The following is a 20,185-nucleotide window of genomic DNA, read 5'->3' on the forward strand; positions in this document are numbered from 1 at the left end:
CTTTGATATTTGACTTGACCGCATGGTTTTGGTTTCCTTATTCGATGGTCACATAGTCAAAGCCTGCCTCCCTGGTCTGATGGATTGATAGAAAGCAGACAGTTGATGATGAACACAAACCAACAGCCGAGCCCACAGGAGTTGGTTTTGTTGCGAGATGTGCAGATAATATCTGCTTTTTGGAGAGGATCAAGTGTAGTATCTGTTCATATCAGTTTAATATCCAAATGGAATTTATGAACGGGGAGTCGGAAAAGGGGCTTGCTCCATGTAACGACCCAGTATTGCAGTGCATCTGGGAACGGAGCACACAAAAAAAGATGCAGCTGAATGGAATGTGTGCTACTGCGGTTGCTATTGTTTCTGTTCAACTGTCTGCGTTTTATCATGTCACTAGACGCATTTGCTTTAAGTACGTTCCGGGCTTAAGTGTTTAATTTTCTAACCAAATTCTCAGAACCCAGACACCTCTTGGCCCCTTCACACCCTGGTAGTCTTTCATATTCAAGTGTAAGCTGGTTGGCTTTCTCTCTGTCTGGATGGCTGAATTTTGGTATTTTTGTTAGCCTGGCAGGCTGTCTTGCTCAGTCAACGTGCCCCACTTTCCGTCTCTGGCTTGTCTCACCCTCGTTGCCAGCCAGCCAGCCTCAGTCGTTATGTCCGTTTGACAAACACACAAATCTACAGACAAACTGCCCTGACTGACCCCACTTTCACCCCACACCTCCTTTCACCTCTGACCTCTCCAGAGCTGGTGTGTTCATTAGGAACCAAATGGCAGAAAACTGACAAAACGGGGAAGGACTACCACCTGTTTTTGTTTTCCGTTGCAAAACAGTTTGCTACGGTGTTGCCTAATGAGTACGACCCTGTATAGGGCACTAGGAGGAAGTGCTGTCTCGAACATAGAACCAAAGGAGTTCATTCTCCTGTCCCGCCCGCCCTCTCCATCCATTCTTTCCCTGCCTCCAAACCTCAGGGCCTCCATAGACTCTCACTGGGAGAAAACCGGGGATGTAGTGGAGGACAAACGCACCTTAACACCGTCTACGCACCTATATGTTGTGAAAAGTGTTCCTGCGCCTATTACGCTAAATTAGCGTAGTAAGCGTCCGCATCATTCATTCAGCGTTTAACCACCTTATTTCTTTACTACTACATCCCTGGAGAGAGCTCACACTCAAACTGCTCCTCAGCTTGAGCTTGGTATTGTTTTAATGTGTGTTTTTTGCGGGGGGGGGTTAGAGAGGAAACTTCAAATCTCCAACAACACCATTGGTCCCCATGTCTCCTACCTTTTCCCCTCCAACCTCTGTGAGTTAGTCAGAGGAGGCTGGTGGGAGGAGCTATAGGAGGATGGGCTCATTGTAATTGCTGCAATGGGATAAATGGACCGGAGTCAAACATGTGGTTTCCATATGTTTGATGTGTTTGGAGAAGCTATAGAGCCCGTACTCTATAGCTTCTCCCACAAGCCTCCTCTGGATTCAGTGTGTTCTCTTTTTTTTTTCTCATTGCCACCCATTTCTGTGTGTTGCCCTCTTCTATTGGCCATGCTTCACAAAACTACACCAGAAAAGGCTTCTCATCAGATATGCTTTCTTGGAATTGGCGCAAACTCCTGGAATTCCAGTAAGCAAGCCAGGTTAGGTGGTCAAAATGGAAAGTGAAGTTGAATGAGTGGAATTCTGTATTTTAATCAACTATTTACACATGCCAAGAGGCATTAGCCATTGTTTGTTAGTTAGCACATATAGCTAAAAGAGCACATTTAGTTGTCCTCAACATATATCAGCTAAGCTATGACTTGAGCACATGCCACATTGGTGATTCAGAGCTACATGGGCACTATTGCATTTTGTGTGAAAAAGGATGTTTCTTGAAACTCTGTTGCAAATACTTTGGCTAAAGAACAGCATAGGCCCTAAGTAGTAATGCTGAAGTTGTGTAAGTGGGGCAAAGTTAGTCAGGCCAACCCATCAACTGTGCTCATTAGGCCTGCAGTTTTCACGTGTGTGTTTTACCATTACCTGTTTAATGGAACACAGGACCTGTTACACCTTTCACTCACATGGAGGTGCTGGCCTGGATTGTATGCCAAGGAGATTACGTTTCATCACCACTTCCAGTGACGCTACAATCAATCAGTTATAGATAGGTGTGGAGTATTCATTTTCTGTTTGTAAGAGGGAGAGACTTGACTTCTGCTTGAGGAAGACTAACAGAATCAAAATGAGAACTTTTCTCCTACCTTGCTCTGTTGAACTGGGGCTGGCGTCAAGTCAAAAATGAGTTGACCGATGGATCACAAATGGATTGTTCTTCTCAGCCACTGGATGTTTAGGGATGTGATGTCAACGACCTGGGTGAGCCTTTTCTCAATACTCTAAAACGACTTCCTCTCTTCACCCCCTTTTCTTCATGATCACTGATCGGTGAAAGGAGTGGATACATTTCCACCATATTGCTCCCCCCCCAACCTGCCATGCTATTTCAGATCTGTGGTAATGAAGAGGGAAGGAAGCCATTGAAGAGTCTTGAGATGCAGCCGGGTTTACTGTCTCATGCTTACTGACATTTGCCTCCTGTATTAACTAGTAGGAGACTGTTGGAACAGTGTTTACCTGGTCGAAATGACGCTTGACTAGAAGGACCACATGCTAAGCTGTCAGACTCAGTGTTGCAAAGGTGGAGAGCAGTGGACAATTTTTCTCATGTATTGTGTGGGTGAGTGTGTATTTTAAAAATGCTTTTTTTTAAAGGAGATTTTCCCTCAGGCTGAAAATGGTCTCGTTTGGACAAAAAACGACTGTGCCCACAGCCAGTGATGTGGACAATGCTGTCCTCCTTTTTTCATATAATTTTCTCTACCTTTTGTGTTGTGAGGATGCAAATGTCACCTATAAAATGTATATTATAAAATGTTGAATGGACAGGATTGTCTGAAATGTCTTCAAATGTTCATTTATTATCTGTTGTGAATGATGCCATTTGTTTCCTAGAAAGCATCAGCTGCTGTACTTTGACATGGGAAAACTGGGAATGACAAATTGTTTTTCAAAGCAGGTAGTAACTGTTGTAAAGACACTGGGCCCTGTTTGAGCAGTTTTCAAATGCGTCTTTCCTTGAACCATAACTGAATCATCACAATTGTGTAGGTGAAAACTGGGGTTACCCTACATACTAAAACACTGATCTGACATGAGATTGTATCATCTTGAAAGTATCCAAACACTGCCCCAGTTTCTCATTGAATTTACCACACAACTGTGCAACACAATCCTCCCGCCCTTTTTAATAAAAGTCCTAATTAAAATGGTATGAACCATTGGGCTATGCAATTATGGAAAGGAAGCTCGAAGAAGGAAAGTGTCAGTGTAGCAAGTTTAAACTCCAACTTTTTGTCCTACTGTCAAAGGCCACACAGTTTAACAGAAAATGTATTTAAGGTGAAATCAACCATGTCCTTTTGCATTCTCGAGAACATGTTGATGAAGCCATTGGAACTGTTAGGTCTGAGGACTTGAATTGGCTCACTGCTCTTGACTATTCTCAAATACGTTTACCACAGGAGTGCACATGTCCCCAATGGATGTAAAGACCTGCTCATTTTAATTTAAATATGAATCAAGATTCATTATCGTCAACGTCAAAAGTACCTTCATCTGATTTCTCAAGCATGAAATGAGCCACTGGCTGAATGATGCCCTGGCTGGCCTGAGACTTAACTGGTGCACCTCCTGTGAAATACAACTTTTTGTCTCCACCTAGTGTTGATATTTGTTGCAGGAGCACATCTTGCTGTCAGTGGAGTTGGTAACTACTGCTGACATTGAGATCATAAACCTAAATCACCATTTTACTGTGTATTTTCCATAAATATCTCAGGAGTAAAGCTGGAAGATTGGAGTCACACAAGTTATGTAATAAAGGTCAATTTTTGAAGGGATGGTTTTTATTCTTGTTTAAAGTGCAAGACAAGCAGGCTATTAGGCATAACAATGTTAAAGTGCAATTCTGCCATTTTTTTACCTAATCTCCAGCACCCTACCAGTGTCTGCATATGTGAAAACGGTGCGTTTCTATGATCTATGGTTAAGATAAGTCCTAAAACATGCTTCTCTGTAGCTAGGTTTCCATCCAATTGAAGACAGATTTTAATGCGAATATTCTAAAATCTGCACAAAAATATACGTGCAGTTTCCCACCAGAGATGTTTCTATCAAAATGACTTATTGCGGATAAAAGTCTGTGCGTGATGACGTAGGGCACATAAAATAACTTGGGTTAAATTCCCATGTACTGAATTAAAAATGCAAGTTAAATGGATTTCCATCGAATTTTTTACTCTACTGATGGTTTTGTCACAACTGTTGCGTTAGCACAATATAGCCTATATAGCAAATTGTAACATTTTACTGTTTCCACTATCCAGTCTTTACTTTTTTCATGCATCAGGTAATTCATCGGCATGACATGCTTAGATGGAAACCTGGGTTGTGACATCTCAGGGTATAGGATTAGAAGTGATTTTCAAACCCTGAAACGAGTTTCTAGCCAGAAGGCATAGTATGGACGCCGTTTTGGGTCTTTGCGTGTCAAAAAAGATACACGTCAAATAAGCTGTGAATTTGACACGTCAAATAACACAATTCTATTATAGAATGTTGTGTGTGCTGAATTTGCACGTGCAAGCCAAGCGCCACCACTACTATCAGTAGCACTGTCAAAGCTGTACAAAAAAGTGCAAACAAGCACACACCCGCCACGAACGATGGGTTTACAATACAGCGTTGGTAATAAAGCATTATTTGTTCGACCGCAACTTCAGGGGTAGCTAGCTTTAGCTTGGTACCTAGCTAGCATCAATACAACCGGCCTGAAAACAATGACCAGTAGAAACTGTTTATTCTTAGCGATGATTTTGGAATCCTTGTAAGTATTAGCTAGGTAGCCACTTGTTGTTCGCCTATTGAAATTGAACTTGTTAGGATTTATGTTTATGCACTATAGCCGGGTAGCATATAGGGTGAAAATGAATATTGTTTTGTTACACACACACACACAATACAGAGGGGGGTGTGTGTGTAGGTGTGTAAGGACTGACCACCACAGGCCATAAAAGCTGTGGACAGCCTGGAGAGGGGAGGGGTGCATCTCTCTAGACCAACCAAGAGTTTAGAATACTGGACAATACCATATTAGGAACTGTTTTAGTGTAGAATCGACAGACCCAAGACGGATCTAATCTACCCAGCAACCAGATGTGGACAAAGGAACGCGCCAAGGGGCTTGGACAAAGGGCCATCAAAGGGGGGCAAAGTCTAAACCAAGCCCAGCCTCTACTGTGATAGGCCAACAGACACGTTGAAACTACGGTATAAGAACAGCTGTTTACGTACTTCTTGCCAGTTCCCTGTTCATCCTGCGCGGTGATACAGCGAACCCGTATATACGAAAATTGCATTTGCCATTTATTGTTTGCGGTAATTAAACATAATTAATGAAAGTTAGCAGACCTTGCTTTTTATTTATCCTGACACCGGATGTGTTACACGCAGCGTTCACAAACTTCAGTTCATTAAATAAATAGCTAGCCAGCTACTTAACCCTGTTGCCCAAAGCTAACGTTTATAAGCAGCCAGCTAGCTTCATCTGGCTAGTGATGCTCGACCGGACCGGGTTATGTGTTGTGAAAATAGCCACAATAATCGAAAGGTTGCAAGATCGAATCCCCGAGCTGACAAGGTAAAAAAATCTGCCGTTCTGAACAAGGCAGTTAACCCACTGTTCCTAGGCTGTCATTGAAAATAAGAATTCAGTTCTTAACTGACTAGTTCAATAAAGGTTAATTTTTTTTAAACTCATTGACACCCACAGAACAACTGTGAAGAATTTATGCAAATATTAGCATCTTAGTTCTTATTGCGGGAAATCACCTCCCCAGTCAGTGCGTATTGACATTCATATTTGTTTTATTTAACTAGGCAAGTCAGTTAAGAACCAATTCTTATTTATAATGACAGCCTAGGAACAGTGGGTTAATTGCCTTGTTCAGGGGCAGAACAGATGTTTACCTTGTCAGCTCGGGGATTCAATCTAGCAACCTTTCGGTTACTGGCCCAAAGCTCTAACCACTAGGATGCCTGCCGCCCCATGTCATTGATCCACAATCCATATGTAAAGGAAATAAGTATGCCCCCAATGTAATTCTATAGTCTTAACACATTCACAGTGTGATTTCAACCGATTTTTGTCAAATTAACAAATTATTGTCTATTGTTGAATTTATATAAGAACATTCCAACCTCGTTTAGCATGATCTATTCCATTATGTCATGATTCCACTATTTGTATTCATTTGCATTACTTTCATTGGTAGACTTTTATTTTGAAGGCGAATCACAAATTTCACTTTGTGGCTAATCCTTATTGTGGCTAGCTTCACATAGGTGGGTCCGACCAACATTAATCAAATAAGAACTGTCTTCGAAATTAGGGGTATTTTAAATGATGCCACCTAGCTAGAAAGTTAGCTAACTATAGCTACTAAAATAGGTTGTCGTTTTGCTGTTTTGGGGGAATAACATTGTTTGCATCCATCAGCTAGCTAGCTTTTTTTATGACCAGCCCTGTCCATAGCTTGGGGAAGTGTGTCTACGCTCGTGTGACAACGGCAGGTGCGCGAGACAACTTTACCAGCATCATAGCATACGTATCGGTGAATCGTTGTGATAGTGTAATCAACGTATTAAAAATGTATGAACGTGTTAAATTATAAAGACCCAAACTGTGGGTATTTTCTTGCTCCAGAAGTTACCGCGATTCTCATATTGTTTGAAAATAACTTTTGATGATGTCATCGGGATGAACTTTTTTTACTTATTTCTTTTCTACAAAACAGAAATGCGCCGTTTTCACATATGTAGACACTGGTATTGTCCTGGAGATACTCAATATGAGTTTGAAAAGTGGCGGAATTACCCTTTAACACAAAAACAGTGCTAGTCAATGATTGGAAAGTACATTAGCCTTTTCTGCCCATTCGTTTGGTGTCTATTCCTTGGGTGTATAGCTCATAGAAGGGAGAGTGGGGTATGTTGAGCCATTTTTACATTCAGCATTACTACGTCAAGGGAAATATAGTATTCTTTCAAACAAATATATCAAGATGTGTATCCCTGGAAATAATCAGAATTCCTGTAAACATAGCTCGTCCAAAAATTTGGTAAATTGAGCATCGGGACAGGGTAAGATGAGCCGCCTTATTTGTCCGCTAAATTCTTGATATGTTTAGCATGCTCAGAATCCATGTTATTAGACAAGATCTTGTATGCCTCTGCGACTATCATAGCCTCTCTTTCGCACAGGTACATGGTCATTTTATTTTTGTCAATGCCAATGTACCTCTTCAGTGTCATTCGGTCAATTTTTTTAATCCCTTGCTGCTGATCGTATGGACTTTTTCCTCTTCTTTCACTTCCTTGGTTGCTCTTTTAAGAACCTCAAGAGGGGCCAGACTTCTGCTTGTTTTACGTTTGTATACACGGGACATGATGGTGTCTGCTCTGTTAACAATAAGTTCATATGCATTACAAACTGCAGAAACACTATGCATTTTATGCATAAAACGGACAAATGTAATCATTATTTGTATGGGGTATGTTGAGCCATTGGCTAATTTGTTCCCACAATAATCTGAAATGTATTTTTATAGGAAGTTGTATACATTCACAACACTTACTTTGAAATTAGCCACTTTTTTTTTTTTTTTTTTAAATACATTTCTTGATTTCAGACACTGGACGTAGATCTCCTCATTCTCGCGTTCCGATTGGCTGAATGGCTACTGGCTAGGCAAGTGGTACGCTGAAAAAGGGGTCTGGAGTGTTCATAGTGAACATTGATGAAAGGTCCGCTCTCCAAAGGTCATCGCATTAAAACAAAAAAATATACGAATTAATTAACAACAACAAGAAAAATGACGGCACACATCTTAAGATAATTAACATGTTGATAGTTAAGATGATTTTTGTATTTGAAATCTTTAGCAGGCTATCACTTTGTAATTCATGTATGATATATCCATTTACTAAATCATACTAATTGATTCATTTTAAAATATGTAATCCTTTATCTTACAGAAAAAATGATAGTCTGTCTGTGTGAATATCCACCTTGTGTTCGACAGAGATAAGAACAACGTCCCCCCTCCAGAAAGTGAGATGGGTAGATAGGGACAACTGAAATGGGCCGGAGGGGCCAGATAACGACATGGTATACCGCCTTATTAGACTAGGCCTCTGGGTACATAAAAAATGAGCTCATTACAACTTCTGCAAGAGAGGAAACAAGCTGCTACCAAGGTAAAACATTTAAAACACAATTTAACATTGATTTGAAAGTGGGAATGGAAACTTGTTTTCACTTTCTGATGGAGAGAGAGGGAGAGAGTTTGTTTTTATTCAAACAATCTTCATTAAGGATAAAATACATTTATCTTGTTAGCGTCAACTGATTATTGTTGTGTATCTAAATAGGCCTATTAAATAGAATGCATCAGGGCGACATGAAATATGCAGCTTACTAAATGACATGGTTTAGCCAGAGGGTGTTGGACATGTGGCACAGACTCCTGCTACTCATACTATTTATGTGCTATCAGAAATTACTCAACTTGAACTGATATGCTCATTATCTGTAATACATAAAATACTTAAGGATCAGATTCCATCAAGTAGCCATGACAGATTTATACTGTCACTTTAATTATATGGACATGCTCACAGACAAATGTTTTGAAGATGTGAGAAATCAAATACATTATGAATTGCATCTGCCTTTTAATCCAAAGCATTTTGTCACTGTTGATGTATACAACATTAAATATTGAACTGGCACTATATTTTGTACTACAAGCAGTGTTTGGAGTATCATCATATCCATGGAGGACATGGGAGAGGGGGAAGAGCCTGCAGCCAGTCTGCACTTTGTGGGCATGAAGGAGGACCTGATAAAAGCCAAGCGGTCGTTCAGGAACCTGGAGGGCAGGGACATACTGGTGCTCTATCACCAGGAGATTTTCTATGCTCTGGACTTCCACTGTTACCGTGAGTAGAATAAATGGTCCTTCCTGTGCTTTGAAGATAGCCTAAGTCCCAGATCTGTTTGTGCTGTCTTGACAATTGCCATTACCAACTCCTAGCACCCTGTATATGTGGTGCTAACATACTTCTTTTGTCCTGATATTGTCAACATTATGATTTTGACCAAATTTTTTTGACAGGGGTAGACGATTAAAATACATATTGTGATCTAATTGTGATCAGATCTTCCTGCCTACCTACAGAGGTACACTCTTTAAAAAAAGGTTATATCTAGAACCAAAAAGGGGTTCTTCGGCTGTCCTTTTAAGAACCCATTTTGCTTTCAGGTAGAACCCTTTAGGTTCCAGATAGAACATAGAACCCTTTCCATAGAGGTGTAAACAGCGCTTTTGTTTGTTGTGCCAATGATAGGAGTTGGGCAAGACTTCACAAACAGATCTTTGACTCAAGCTAATTTGAAGATGCATTCTGCAACATTCTCAGTATTCAGACCTCTTGACTTTTTCGTAATTTTGTTACGTTACAGCCTTATTCTAAAAATGGATGAAAACCTTTTTTCCTCAGCAATCTACACACAATACCCCATAATAACAAAGCGAAAACAGTTTTTTAAACATTTTTGCAAATGTATTAAAAACAAAAACAGAAATACCTTATTTACATAAGTATTCAGACCCTTTGCTATGAGACTCGAAATTGAGCTCAGGTGCATCCTTTTTCCATTGGTACACAACTGTCTATAAAAGGTCCCACAGTTGACAGTGCATGTCACAGCAAAAACCAAGCCATGAGGTTGAAGGAATCGTCCGTAAACCTCCTAGACAGGATTGTGTCGAGGCACAGATCTGGGGAAGGGTACCAAAAAAATGTATGCAGCATTGAAGGTCCCGAAAAACACAGTGGCCTCCATCATTCTTAAATGAAAGAAGTTTGGAACCACCAAGACTCCTCCTAGAGCTGGCCGCCCGGCCAAACTGAGCAATCGGGAGAGAAGGGCCTTGGTCAGGGAGGTGACCAAGAACCCGATGGTCACTCTGACAGAGCTCCAGAGTTCCTCTGTGTAGATGGGATAACCTTCCAGAAGGACAACCATCTCTGCAGCACTCCATTAATCAGGCATTTATGGTAGAGTGGCCAGACGGAAGCCACTCCTCAGTAAAAGGCACATGACAGCCTGCTTGGAGTTTGCCAAAGGCACCTAAAGACTCTCATACCATGAGAAACAAGGTTCTCTGGTCTAATGAAACCAAGATTCAACTCTTTGGCCTGAATGCCAAGCGTCACATCTGGAGGAAACCAACCACCATCCCTACGGTGAAGCATGGTGGTGGCAGCATCATGCTGTGGGGATGTTTTTCAGCGGCAGGGACTGGGAGACTAGCCAGCATCGAGGCAAAGATGAACAGATCAAAGTACAGAGAGAGCTTTGATGAAAATCTGCTCAGGACCTCAGACTGGGGTGAAGGTTCACATTCCAACAGGACAATGACCCTAAGCACACAGCCAAGACAACGCAGGAGTGGCTTCGAGACAAGTCTCTGAATGTCCTTGAGTGGCCCAGCCAGAGCCCGGACTTGAACCCGATTGAACATCTCTGGAGAGACTTGAAAATAGCTGTGCAGCAACGCTCCCCATCCAACCTGACAGAGCTTGAGAGGATCTGCAGAGAAGAATGGGAGAAACTCTCCAAAATACAGGTATGCCAAGCTTGTAGCGTCATACCCAAGAAGACTCAAGGCCGTAATCACTCCCAAAGGTGCTCCAACAAAGTACTCAGCAAAGGGTCTAAGTACTTTTGTAAATGTGATATTTCAGGGTTTTAAAAATGATAAATTAGCAGCATTTTTAAAAACCAGTTTTTGCTTTGTCATTATGGGGTATTGTGTGTAGATTGATGAGGGGGGGAAAACTATTCAATACATTTTAGAATAAGGCTGTAAGTCAAGGGGTTTGCACAGGGGAGCATCTCTCTACCGTTGTGGTAGATTTACTTTGTTTTCTATGGGATATTTTCCCACATAACATCTGTATGGTGTGTCCTTTCAGCAAATTGTTACAGTGCCATGAACTGTTTTCTTATTCTGCAATACTCTGATCCTTTCCTCTTTGGACAGATGCTGGGGGACCATTGCAAAATGGAGACATAGAGGTGAGTGACTTAGTATCGTAAGCTTGATCCAAATAAATCTATTTCTTTGCCGATGAATAAATATCTCAGGTGCCCCATACAGCCGTGGTGCCTTTGATCAAGGCACTTAACCCCCAAACTGCTCCAGGGTCGCTGCTCTGCAGCTGGCCCTGTGCCTCTCCCGGCCTGAGTGTGTGTTTGTGTGTTCATGTGTCTGTGTGCGCAGGGCTGTAACCAGGGTTTGAGTTTTAGTGAGGTCCCCCACCCCCTCATTTACTGCATTTCTATACAATTAAAACACTTTAAAATGCTATTGGGAGAACAGCAAAAACAAGCAAAGATTACCCCAGCCTCGATCACGCTCATGCCTCGAGCACACCGACACCGTCATTGCATTTTGGTACACCAGAAGTATATTAATTTCCAATGGAACGCTGTGTTTGCCTTGCAGCATTGCATTGCAAAGGCAGTTGCAGTGGGTTCTGTGTGGTGCATTGGTTGTATTTATCGAATTTACGCCTTGATCACACCTACAGGGTTTGCGCGAAATAGTACGGAGCATCATCTGGATATGTGTGCAACAAAAGTTCAACACTCACCTTCTGCTACCATTCTGTCAAAACGTCTACGCATACAGTTTGACGCATATGTGTGACAAGTCAAATGTGTGCACCACACAGAACGCACTGCAACTGCCTCTGCAACGCAATGCTACAAAGCAAACGCAGTGATCCATTGGAAATGAATGTACTTCTGTTGTACCGAAATGCAATAACACTGTCGAGGCATTATGGATGGTGTGACGCAATGCTGAGCCTCCAGAGGCACACAGAGGCCAAACTGAGCTCTGTGCCGCATCTCCGTGCGCCTCTCAAATGTTTTAACAATACAGAGGTCTTCGTATAGCTCTGCATTGACATGATTGGTTGACGTTAGGTGAGGGCGGGAGGTCCTGTATAACACGAACTCACTTCCTTGACAATTTCTTTCACAACAGGCAACAGCTCTGAGCTGCTTCGAGAAGTGCAGGAAGTATGAATTCCCTGACTTCTGCAGAGGCCAGATCACCATAAATGCTGCACGGCCAATGCAGACTTCGGATTGACCATGTAGCGCCTTCCACTACAATATAAATCTCTGCCCGCTGCTTGCCACCTGACTATTTATACGCAACTATTCACCAGTTGTGCACTAATTTTCAGAGAATCGGTAAAAAAATTGCCTTTTATCCGGCATCTCGCAAACACATCTCGCTTACTTGAGCCGACCCTTACCTGGGGTTGTTCGTTTCACGGAGTTAACCGTTTGAGAGAGTGGTGAATGTAGGCTTCTGCTAAAAACGTAAATCCGGGGGACGCAGGCTAATGTAACGAACAATCCACTGTCATGATTCTTCTTGTCTACTTGTTCGCAAAGAGGCAGGCGCGATTAGAACTCAGTCAGATCAAAAATATAAGCGTTCTGAGCTGGGACCAACACAAGCGTTCACCGCTGGGACCAACATATAGATGTTGACCCGTAATTGATTTTCTTTATTGTGTACAAAATATATATTTTTATTCTTGTACTTTTTTTCAAATGAGAAAAAAATACCTTAAGTGTCCTCATAGGTATTTACGGCCCTGTGTCTGTGCCAGGTTGGTAACTCTGTCAGCAAAGAAGTAATTGGTTTCTATAATAAAGCAATATTTTTAAGTCAACATCCATTTCACATCTTTCACATTTACAATTTGCTCCACTATTCATGTACCCTGGTTGGAAACGAGGTACTAGCGACATACCTTTCTGTACGTGCATGCCCAATCTAAATAAAATCAATTTGATAAATACCTTATCTTGATTTCATTCTTCTTGCAGGAATTTGACGGCAAGCTGTGCATAGTGTGTCCAAAGCACAAGTACAAGATCTCTCTCGCCGATGGGGAGGGCATCTACAGGGCCACCAACCCTTATGCCCCAGTGCCCACAACAAGGTGGTACTCCAAGGGCATTAAGCAAAGAGTCCACACGGTGACCGAGACTGACGGGGTCGTTTATGTCACACTGTCCCACATGTCCCGTTTTATCGAGTCTGACTACTTCCAGGGAGAGAAGGGCAAAGTAGAGAGGGAGAGAATGGAGGCCAAAGATTCTTCTAAGAAATCTAACACAACCTCCTGATGGACTGTATGTCAATAGTCTAAAATGGCTTCCTCTCCTTGCCTCCTCATCTGCACTGATCTGAAGGGAAGGTAAAGGAGGGAAGGAGGCGAGGAGAGGAAGCCAGGTCCAACTATTAACATACATTTGGGGTTTTCCTAAAGTTTACTTGTCTTCAAATGGGGATGTAGTAATTATAGCAACCTTGACATTTGATTTGTGTCCAGAGACATGAGCCGCCAATCAGATCTCTGACATAAATATGCTAAAGGGAGGATGTGAGTGAACTTAGTTTAAAAAACGACCAATCACATGTTTCCTTATTGTATGGGGTAGGGGTAACGTTATCGTTTGGTTTTTTTTGTGAACATTTCATACACAAGAATCTGTTGTTTTTATGTGTTTTAGGCTATCACGTTACGTTATCTTACACAGATTATCTCACTCACTGCTCAGTCGACTTGTGAATTGTAGCTCCTTCTCATGTGGGATGAGTTAAGCCTACCTGGAGAGCACAACACTCCTGTGGTTCAGTAATAAAGCTAATAAAACGAGTGCTGATGGCTTGTTTTCTTTTGGTTTGGATGTGTAGCAGCCTATTATATAATGGCATTATGTCCCAGTGGGGATGAGCAGGATTAAGAAGTAGGCCTAAGTAAGATGTGTATTCAGTGCTTCACAGCAGCACTGAACTCCCCTTTCTCTTGTTCATAGGAATACCTATTGATATTCTTAACATTGAACTCAATTAAATCTGTGGAAAGAGAAAATAACCCATAAGCCCATTGATTAGAATAATGCAGAAAAATACACTGAGTACACAAAACATTAAGAACACCTGCTCTTTCCAAGACATACTGACCAGGTGAATCCAGGTGAAAGCTATGATCCTTTATTGATGTCACTTGTGAAATTCACTTTAACCTGTCTCCTCCCCTTCATCTACACTGATTTAAGAAGGATTTTCAATCCTTGAGACAATTGAGATTGTGTATGTATGCCATTCAGAGGGTGAATGGGCAAGGCAAAATATTTAAGTGCCTTTGAATGGGGTATGGTAGTAGGTGTCAGACTCACCGGTTTGTGTCAAGAACTGCAACACTGCTGGGTTTTTCACCATCAACAGTTTCCCATGTGTATCAAGAATGGTCCACCACCCAAAGGACATCCATCCAACGTGACATAACTGTGGGAAGCATTGGAGTCAACATGGGCCATCATTCCTGTGGAACACTCGACACCTTGTAGATTCCATGCCCCGATGAATTTGGTAAACTTAGTGCATCTGCATGCATGTATTGCTATTGTAATAGTCTACATGTGTATCTCGAAAGGATAGCCAATAGACCTGTGTCAGTTACCTCTCTCTGAGAGCGTTTTCAGCAGGTTGCAGCAGAACCAACCCAGCCGCTGCATCAATGGTCTGCAATAAGCACCAAATTAACATCCACAGGACATAAATTATAAATTCATTAATTTAAGAAAAATATATTAATTACAAGAAAAACGTTCTGATGGGATGAAATGTTAACCAAAAACATGGAAAACGTACACTGTTCAAATAGAAAGACTCAAAACACCATCATTGTGTACTGAAACCATGAAAAGTAGTGCACCTAAACTGAGATCTGGTGTTTGGATGGTCTTTGAATGTAAACCCAATGTAAGTATTCTGATACACAGAATATGTTTTAAAACAGAATGGAAGTACTCTTAAACACTCAAAGTGGATCTTCAATCTGAATATCGGTGTTTTTAAAAGTATTGTGAAAAAAAATGCAGGGTTTCGGTACAAAAATATTTTTGTATACTCTCTCACACAATCCTTTCCAGTGACTCATTTTAGAAATGTATTGAGCTTAAGAGCCAGAGCTGATATATTTCTCCATGGTTTACTGAAATATGTTCATATTTTAAAGAGGATACAGGAATTGAATACTTTTCCAATGGCACTAATTATAGACTATTAGTTTCCAGGCTCATTGTGAGATTATAAATTATGTTACAATCAAAATATTTAACGTTATCTAAGTTATAGTAGAGGACACATGTATAAAGCTGGTGTATGTGTGACAATATGGATTTGAACCTGGGTCTCCTGCTTGTCAAAACACTGCCTTAGTCCATTCAGCCAGTCTTCAGTTTTAACAGCTGTGCTGACCACCCTTGTTACACTGAGCACATTGGGGCCGATTCAGTCTTGAGATAAATAGACCTACATGGATTTGAGTCAATAAAACATGGACATTTGTTTTACTTATTCCATGTTAAATCAACATATTTCCACCTACATTTTTTTCAATACTTTATTTAGACAGATTATAAACAGGAGGATAAAGAGAAGGAATAATAGTGGGACATGCGGAAGCGGGGATTGAACCCACTCAACCATATCTCCACATGACTTGTAAGGAACTTGTAAATCACATTGAGTTAAAGCCTGGGTCCCCATGTCAGAAGACAAATGTTTAGATTAAAGGTAAAATGTGAATTTCAAACATTGTGCTGCCATACTGTTCAGAATTCCCCCAGTCTGGGGCATGGAGGTGGAGAGAGGGCATTCATGGCAGGAGTGCCCTCTAGATTATTCTTTGGTCTAGTGTAAAAACAGGCAAGTTTGTGTGTGCCTCCCCTCTCTTTGGGTCCTTCAGAAACTCAGACAGGCGAGAGCACACCAAACGCTCAGGTGAAACTTTCCAAAACAATCCAAGAAAGTGTGCGTCAATGAACACTTGAGTACAAAATGTTTTCACATTGAAGAAGGAAACAGAAAAGGAATTCACTCAACATGAACATGTGTTTTGTGTAGCATTTTGTGTAGCATTTGTGTAGCAAGTCAAGCTGTCAAGTCAGGTTTAAGTCACTAGTGTAATAGTCCAAGCCAAGCAGCCATTTTGATTAATTGATCAGTTTTCTTTACGCTAAATGTAGTTGTTAATTGACACGTTGTTGTTTGCACCTTTTGTGCATGTTTTTTAATGCAAATTACATCCTTTTTAGTTAATACTGCTGGTTTGTTTGCCTACTAGCTTTATGAGCTTCATAAATTTTTTATGCTTGCCCCACATGCTGCTACAGTGAATAGCCACTGCTAGTCTGCTCTAGTTTTGGCCTTTCATGCCACATTACATCCTACTTTAAAATGTAATGTTATCTTGTTGCTATATTTGCATAGCTTTATACATATATTTGGATTTTGCTTATTGATAATGATATTTGTAATAATTGTGTATTCATATATCAATTTATTAATATTATAACAGTTAATACGTAGTTATGCATACTATTGTGATACTATTTCTCTGTCTCCATGCAGAAAACCATAAATACGGGTCAATTCTAACCAAAGCCATTCAAGACAAGGATCAGACTAATGCTGACTGAAATGTCAATTTTCTCATCTAGCTCAACTGTACTGTGATTCAATCCATTGCAACATGTACCATCTGAATATAAAGACTCAGGTCAGAGATGTACATGTGTAAAGACTCATAACTACACCTCTGCCTGTCTTCTCTAACCAGAATCCCACGGTAGATGGTCATCATCTTTCACCAGCCCTATACCCCTAATTCTTTGTATATTGTAGTACACTTAAGCCTGTTTCTACTGGCACTGAAGTCACCCCAGGTTGGGCTGGAATTGGTGGGCTAGTTCAAAATGCGTTTTCATTTTTTTTGGCTCAAATTGCGTTTCCACTCCCTCCAGAAATGAGAAATGATTTAATGTTGCTAGGTAGCCAATATATGACTGCAGTTGGCTTTGCTGATGTTGCTAGCTAGCAAGATGTTGAAGATTTAATTCTCCCTCATCATGCTGCATTTAACTTTACTCTATACTGCTGTCAGTGCCAGTCAGACTCAGAGCCATGTATTTAGCTTGCTGACGTTAGCTAGATAGCTGGTTAGCGTCGTCGCTAGCATTACAGGCTAGCTTAATTCCTACCTTGCTTACCTTGACATTGGCTATTAGCTAGCTAGCTAACCAAACAAAGCAGACGACAGGCTTGATAAAATGTAGCTAGCTAGCTAGCTTTCAATGCGACCTGGCCATCTAAAATTCCTGCTACGTTAGCTAGCTAGTTTTTTTCAACTCTGATTTGCAAGCTAATGTTAGATAGCTAGCATTTGAGGGCTGACTGTTCTCATACACGTTTAATGTGTAGTGCAAAAATGAATGAAGGATCCAGCTATGGTGGTAATTTGTGTCATGTTTGACTACTGCAGTCCTGCTTGTCCATGAACTAGCTAACAGCAACAAGCCCAGAATGAGCTATCTAAATGTTGTCAGCATCCAGCAGTAATGAACTAGGTGGATGTAAAAAAAAAAAATATATATATATATATATATATAAAACAACTTTGGTGCTTGTATAGTAATGGCGTCACCAGCCCGAATTCTAATCGAGCTGGCTCCAATTGTGAAACTCGGTTGCGCTGGCCCGAGTTTCCCTCGACCCTGCTCGAATTTGAGAATTCCATTCGAGCCAGCTCGAATTTGGCTCTAATTTTAAGCCCTTATTCAGGACTCCAATTACATTACAGTGGAGCCATTCCACGTCGCCTTTTGCCTTGTAAGGGAAATGCCCAGACGCTGAGTAGGTCCTGTACTTTCCCCAATCAAGCAATGAACCTGCAACTTACTGTACAACAACACCCACTCCTGAGAATATGAATACGCTAAATATGTTTCAGATCTTAGTAGAACTGTCTTTATCAATTTACAAATGTGAATGACCTGTTAAGGTTTTGTTGTCATTTGATAAAATGCCAAGAAAATAAAGCATTTAAAGCTTCAATGTATTAAATATTACTCTGGACAAACTTACAAGTATATTTTCACCAAACAAACGTGTCTCGTGTTCTTTGGGATCTAATTCTAAGGGATCTAATTCTGCACTATACAGGATTCGAAACACCAAAATAGTGTTTTGAAGCTTTAAAGAAAGGAAACGACACCAAAATAGGAGGGAACTAATTCTGTGCTAGACAGGATTCTAAACACTGTTAAAGTGTTTAGAATCTTTAAAGAGAGGAAACAACACCAAAAGAGAAAGGATTTAATTCTGCACTAAACAGGACTTGAAACACCATAATGTTTTCAACCCTTTCCGGTAGTGTTCCCTGTCTCTGGCAAGGTGTTGCACAACTCTTGATTAAGTGGTACAACACACTGTAACATGTTTCAGAACATCTCAGGGTGATGTTTCAATACTCCAACAAAGTTAAGGTTTTGTCTCCTTTAAGTTGGTTGCATCTCAGTTGCCACTAGTTTTAATGTTTAATTTTAACAGTGTAGCATGTGACAGGTGTAAAGGGACCAACCAGGAAGTTACCAAACTACTGAAGAAGATGAAAATGTGTTTTCAATGATGGGTTTAGGGGATAGCTAGCAACTTATAAACAATTACCCATTCCTATAAATGAGCAGTGGCGACTCGTCATTCAGGGCTACCCCATCTGTTTTGAGACCCACATTTTTAGCAAAAAAAAATCTGTTTAGCATGTTATTTTGGCATTAATACGTGTTACATATCTGTTTGCAAACAATGTAAGAAAAAACATAATTGAGTTAACAAAGCCGCATACAAACATGGTCTCTTTTTTGCTTTATTGAGTAAGGCAGCTCCAAAATGCAGATGTTTCAGCCTAGCTCAGTGCTTTCTGTGGTGGTGGGGCAGCCAGCGGAAATACGGAGCGTAGGGGTTGGTAATATTCTCTTGTTGCGCCATGATTGGCTCAGTGTTCTGTCACTCATGGGAACACTACGTCACCGCAAAATATATGGGTAGAGCTCGAAAAATTCAAGCCCCCTGTGTGCTGCCATAGAGTTACATTAGAAGTGCGCATCCATGAAGGCACAAGGTCATTGGCCACAGATAAAATGATGTCAAATCATGTTATATCTACTGTAGCTTTGATTGGACTGATCATGTCAACATCATACTTTCAAAATCCTAGTTAGCAAGCTAGCAGTCATCATCATGAATCAAGTGGACAATCTACTGGCAAATCCTTTTCAATCCTTGTCATATGAAGAGGAATTATAAAGAGAAATTAAAGATAAAACGTATCGGTGCTCATCGGCCATTGGACATAAACATAAACATTGTACAACAAGTTGGAAATCGCAAATTCAACAATGAGTGATTTGGAAGGAATCAGTGGCTAACTGCAATTTTTGCAAAGCAATCACTAGCCTGCTATTCAGTGGAGTGGGTGTGTAGTTCAAGTCTTAAATTAGCCCACGAAGGACCGCCATGCCACCTTCCCGTTCAAGTGAGCACATTACAACAAGGTGAGTCCAAACATGTATTTTATGCTGCTGCATTACTGATGTAATATATGTATACTGTAGCTAAGAAAGTACTACTAAATGTATGTTGTGTAGTAAACTATTAGTAGCCCATGTGACTCACCCTAATAATTTGGTCCCTTTCCCCCCTCATAATTTAGCCTATTGTTCTGACTTGGTGGTGCACATGTAGCCTATAGCATGTTTTAGAGAAAAGTAATCATCAAATATTGTAAGAGATTTCATTGTCTGCTTATATGCGCCATTTATTCATCCTACGGTTCTGAATTGGTGTACAGGGAGAATACTGTAAGAAAGGCCCATGTTCTGTATTCTGTTGCTGTACATTTCAAAAGTGCTTATTGACTACGTCCGTCCTAGCTCGCTCATTACTGTCTGATTGAAATTACAGATTGCCTCCTATCCGTTTGTCATCCCCTTATGACATAGTTTGTACATTTCAATTGTCAGTAGAAACCACATTTGTTTAAGCAAGTCAGCCATATCAGCTATGTTT

At 40.8% G+C, this 20,185-nt stretch overlaps 1 protein-coding gene and 1 pseudogene across 3 annotated transcripts; both read left to right on the plus strand.

Moving 5' to 3' along the window:
• The first annotated feature begins 165 nt into the window (after positions 1-165).
• Positions 166-315, plus strand: LOC139568940 (U2 spliceosomal RNA; annotated as a pseudogene).
• A 6,262-nt stretch (positions 316-6,577) lies between these two features.
• LOC139564484 (Rieske domain-containing protein-like) lies at positions 6,578-13,929 on the plus strand. 3 transcript variants are annotated; one of them, XM_071384051.1, is made up of 6 exons: positions 6,578-7,250; positions 7,799-7,913; positions 8,192-8,366; positions 8,923-9,110; positions 11,222-11,256; positions 13,093-13,929. In XM_071384051.1, the coding sequence occupies exons 4-6, from the start codon at positions 8,945-8,947 to the stop codon at positions 13,393-13,395; spliced, it is 504 nt and encodes a 167-aa protein (XP_071240152.1). In that variant the 5' UTR covers positions 6,578-7,250; positions 7,799-7,913; positions 8,192-8,366; positions 8,923-8,944; the 3' UTR covers positions 13,396-13,929. The 3 variants fall into 3 exon arrangements, with proteins under 3 accessions (XP_071240152.1, XP_071240162.1, XP_071240142.1); XM_071384061.1 differs by lacking the exons at positions 7,799-7,913; positions 8,192-8,366 and having other exon boundaries at positions 7,060-7,095; positions 8,920-9,110; XM_071384041.1 differs by lacking the exons at positions 6,578-7,250; positions 7,799-7,913 and having other exon boundaries at positions 8,258-8,366; positions 8,920-9,110.
• The last annotated feature ends 6,256 nt before the right edge of the window (positions 13,930-20,185 follow it).

The sequence above is a fragment of the Salvelinus alpinus genome, chromosome 2, assembly GCF_045679555.1.
Source record: "Salvelinus alpinus chromosome 2, SLU_Salpinus.1, whole genome shotgun sequence".
Lineage (NCBI taxonomy): Eukaryota > Metazoa > Chordata > Actinopteri > Salmoniformes > Salmonidae > Salvelinus > Salvelinus alpinus.

Bases quoted from the DNA above. Each gene is read 5' to 3' on its own strand.
- LOC139564484 (XM_071384051.1), top strand. From the start codon at position 8,945: ATGGAGGACATGGGAGAGGGGGAAGAGCCTGCAGCCAGTCTGCACTTT. The intron at 9,111-11,221 runs GTGAGTAGAATA...CTCTTTGGACAG, and splicing joins TCTGGACTTCCACTGTTACC to ATGCTGGGGGACCATTGCAA. The intron at 11,257-13,092 runs GTGAGTGACTTA...TTCTTCTTGCAG, and splicing joins TGCAAAATGGAGACATAGAG to GAATTTGACGGCAAGCTGTG.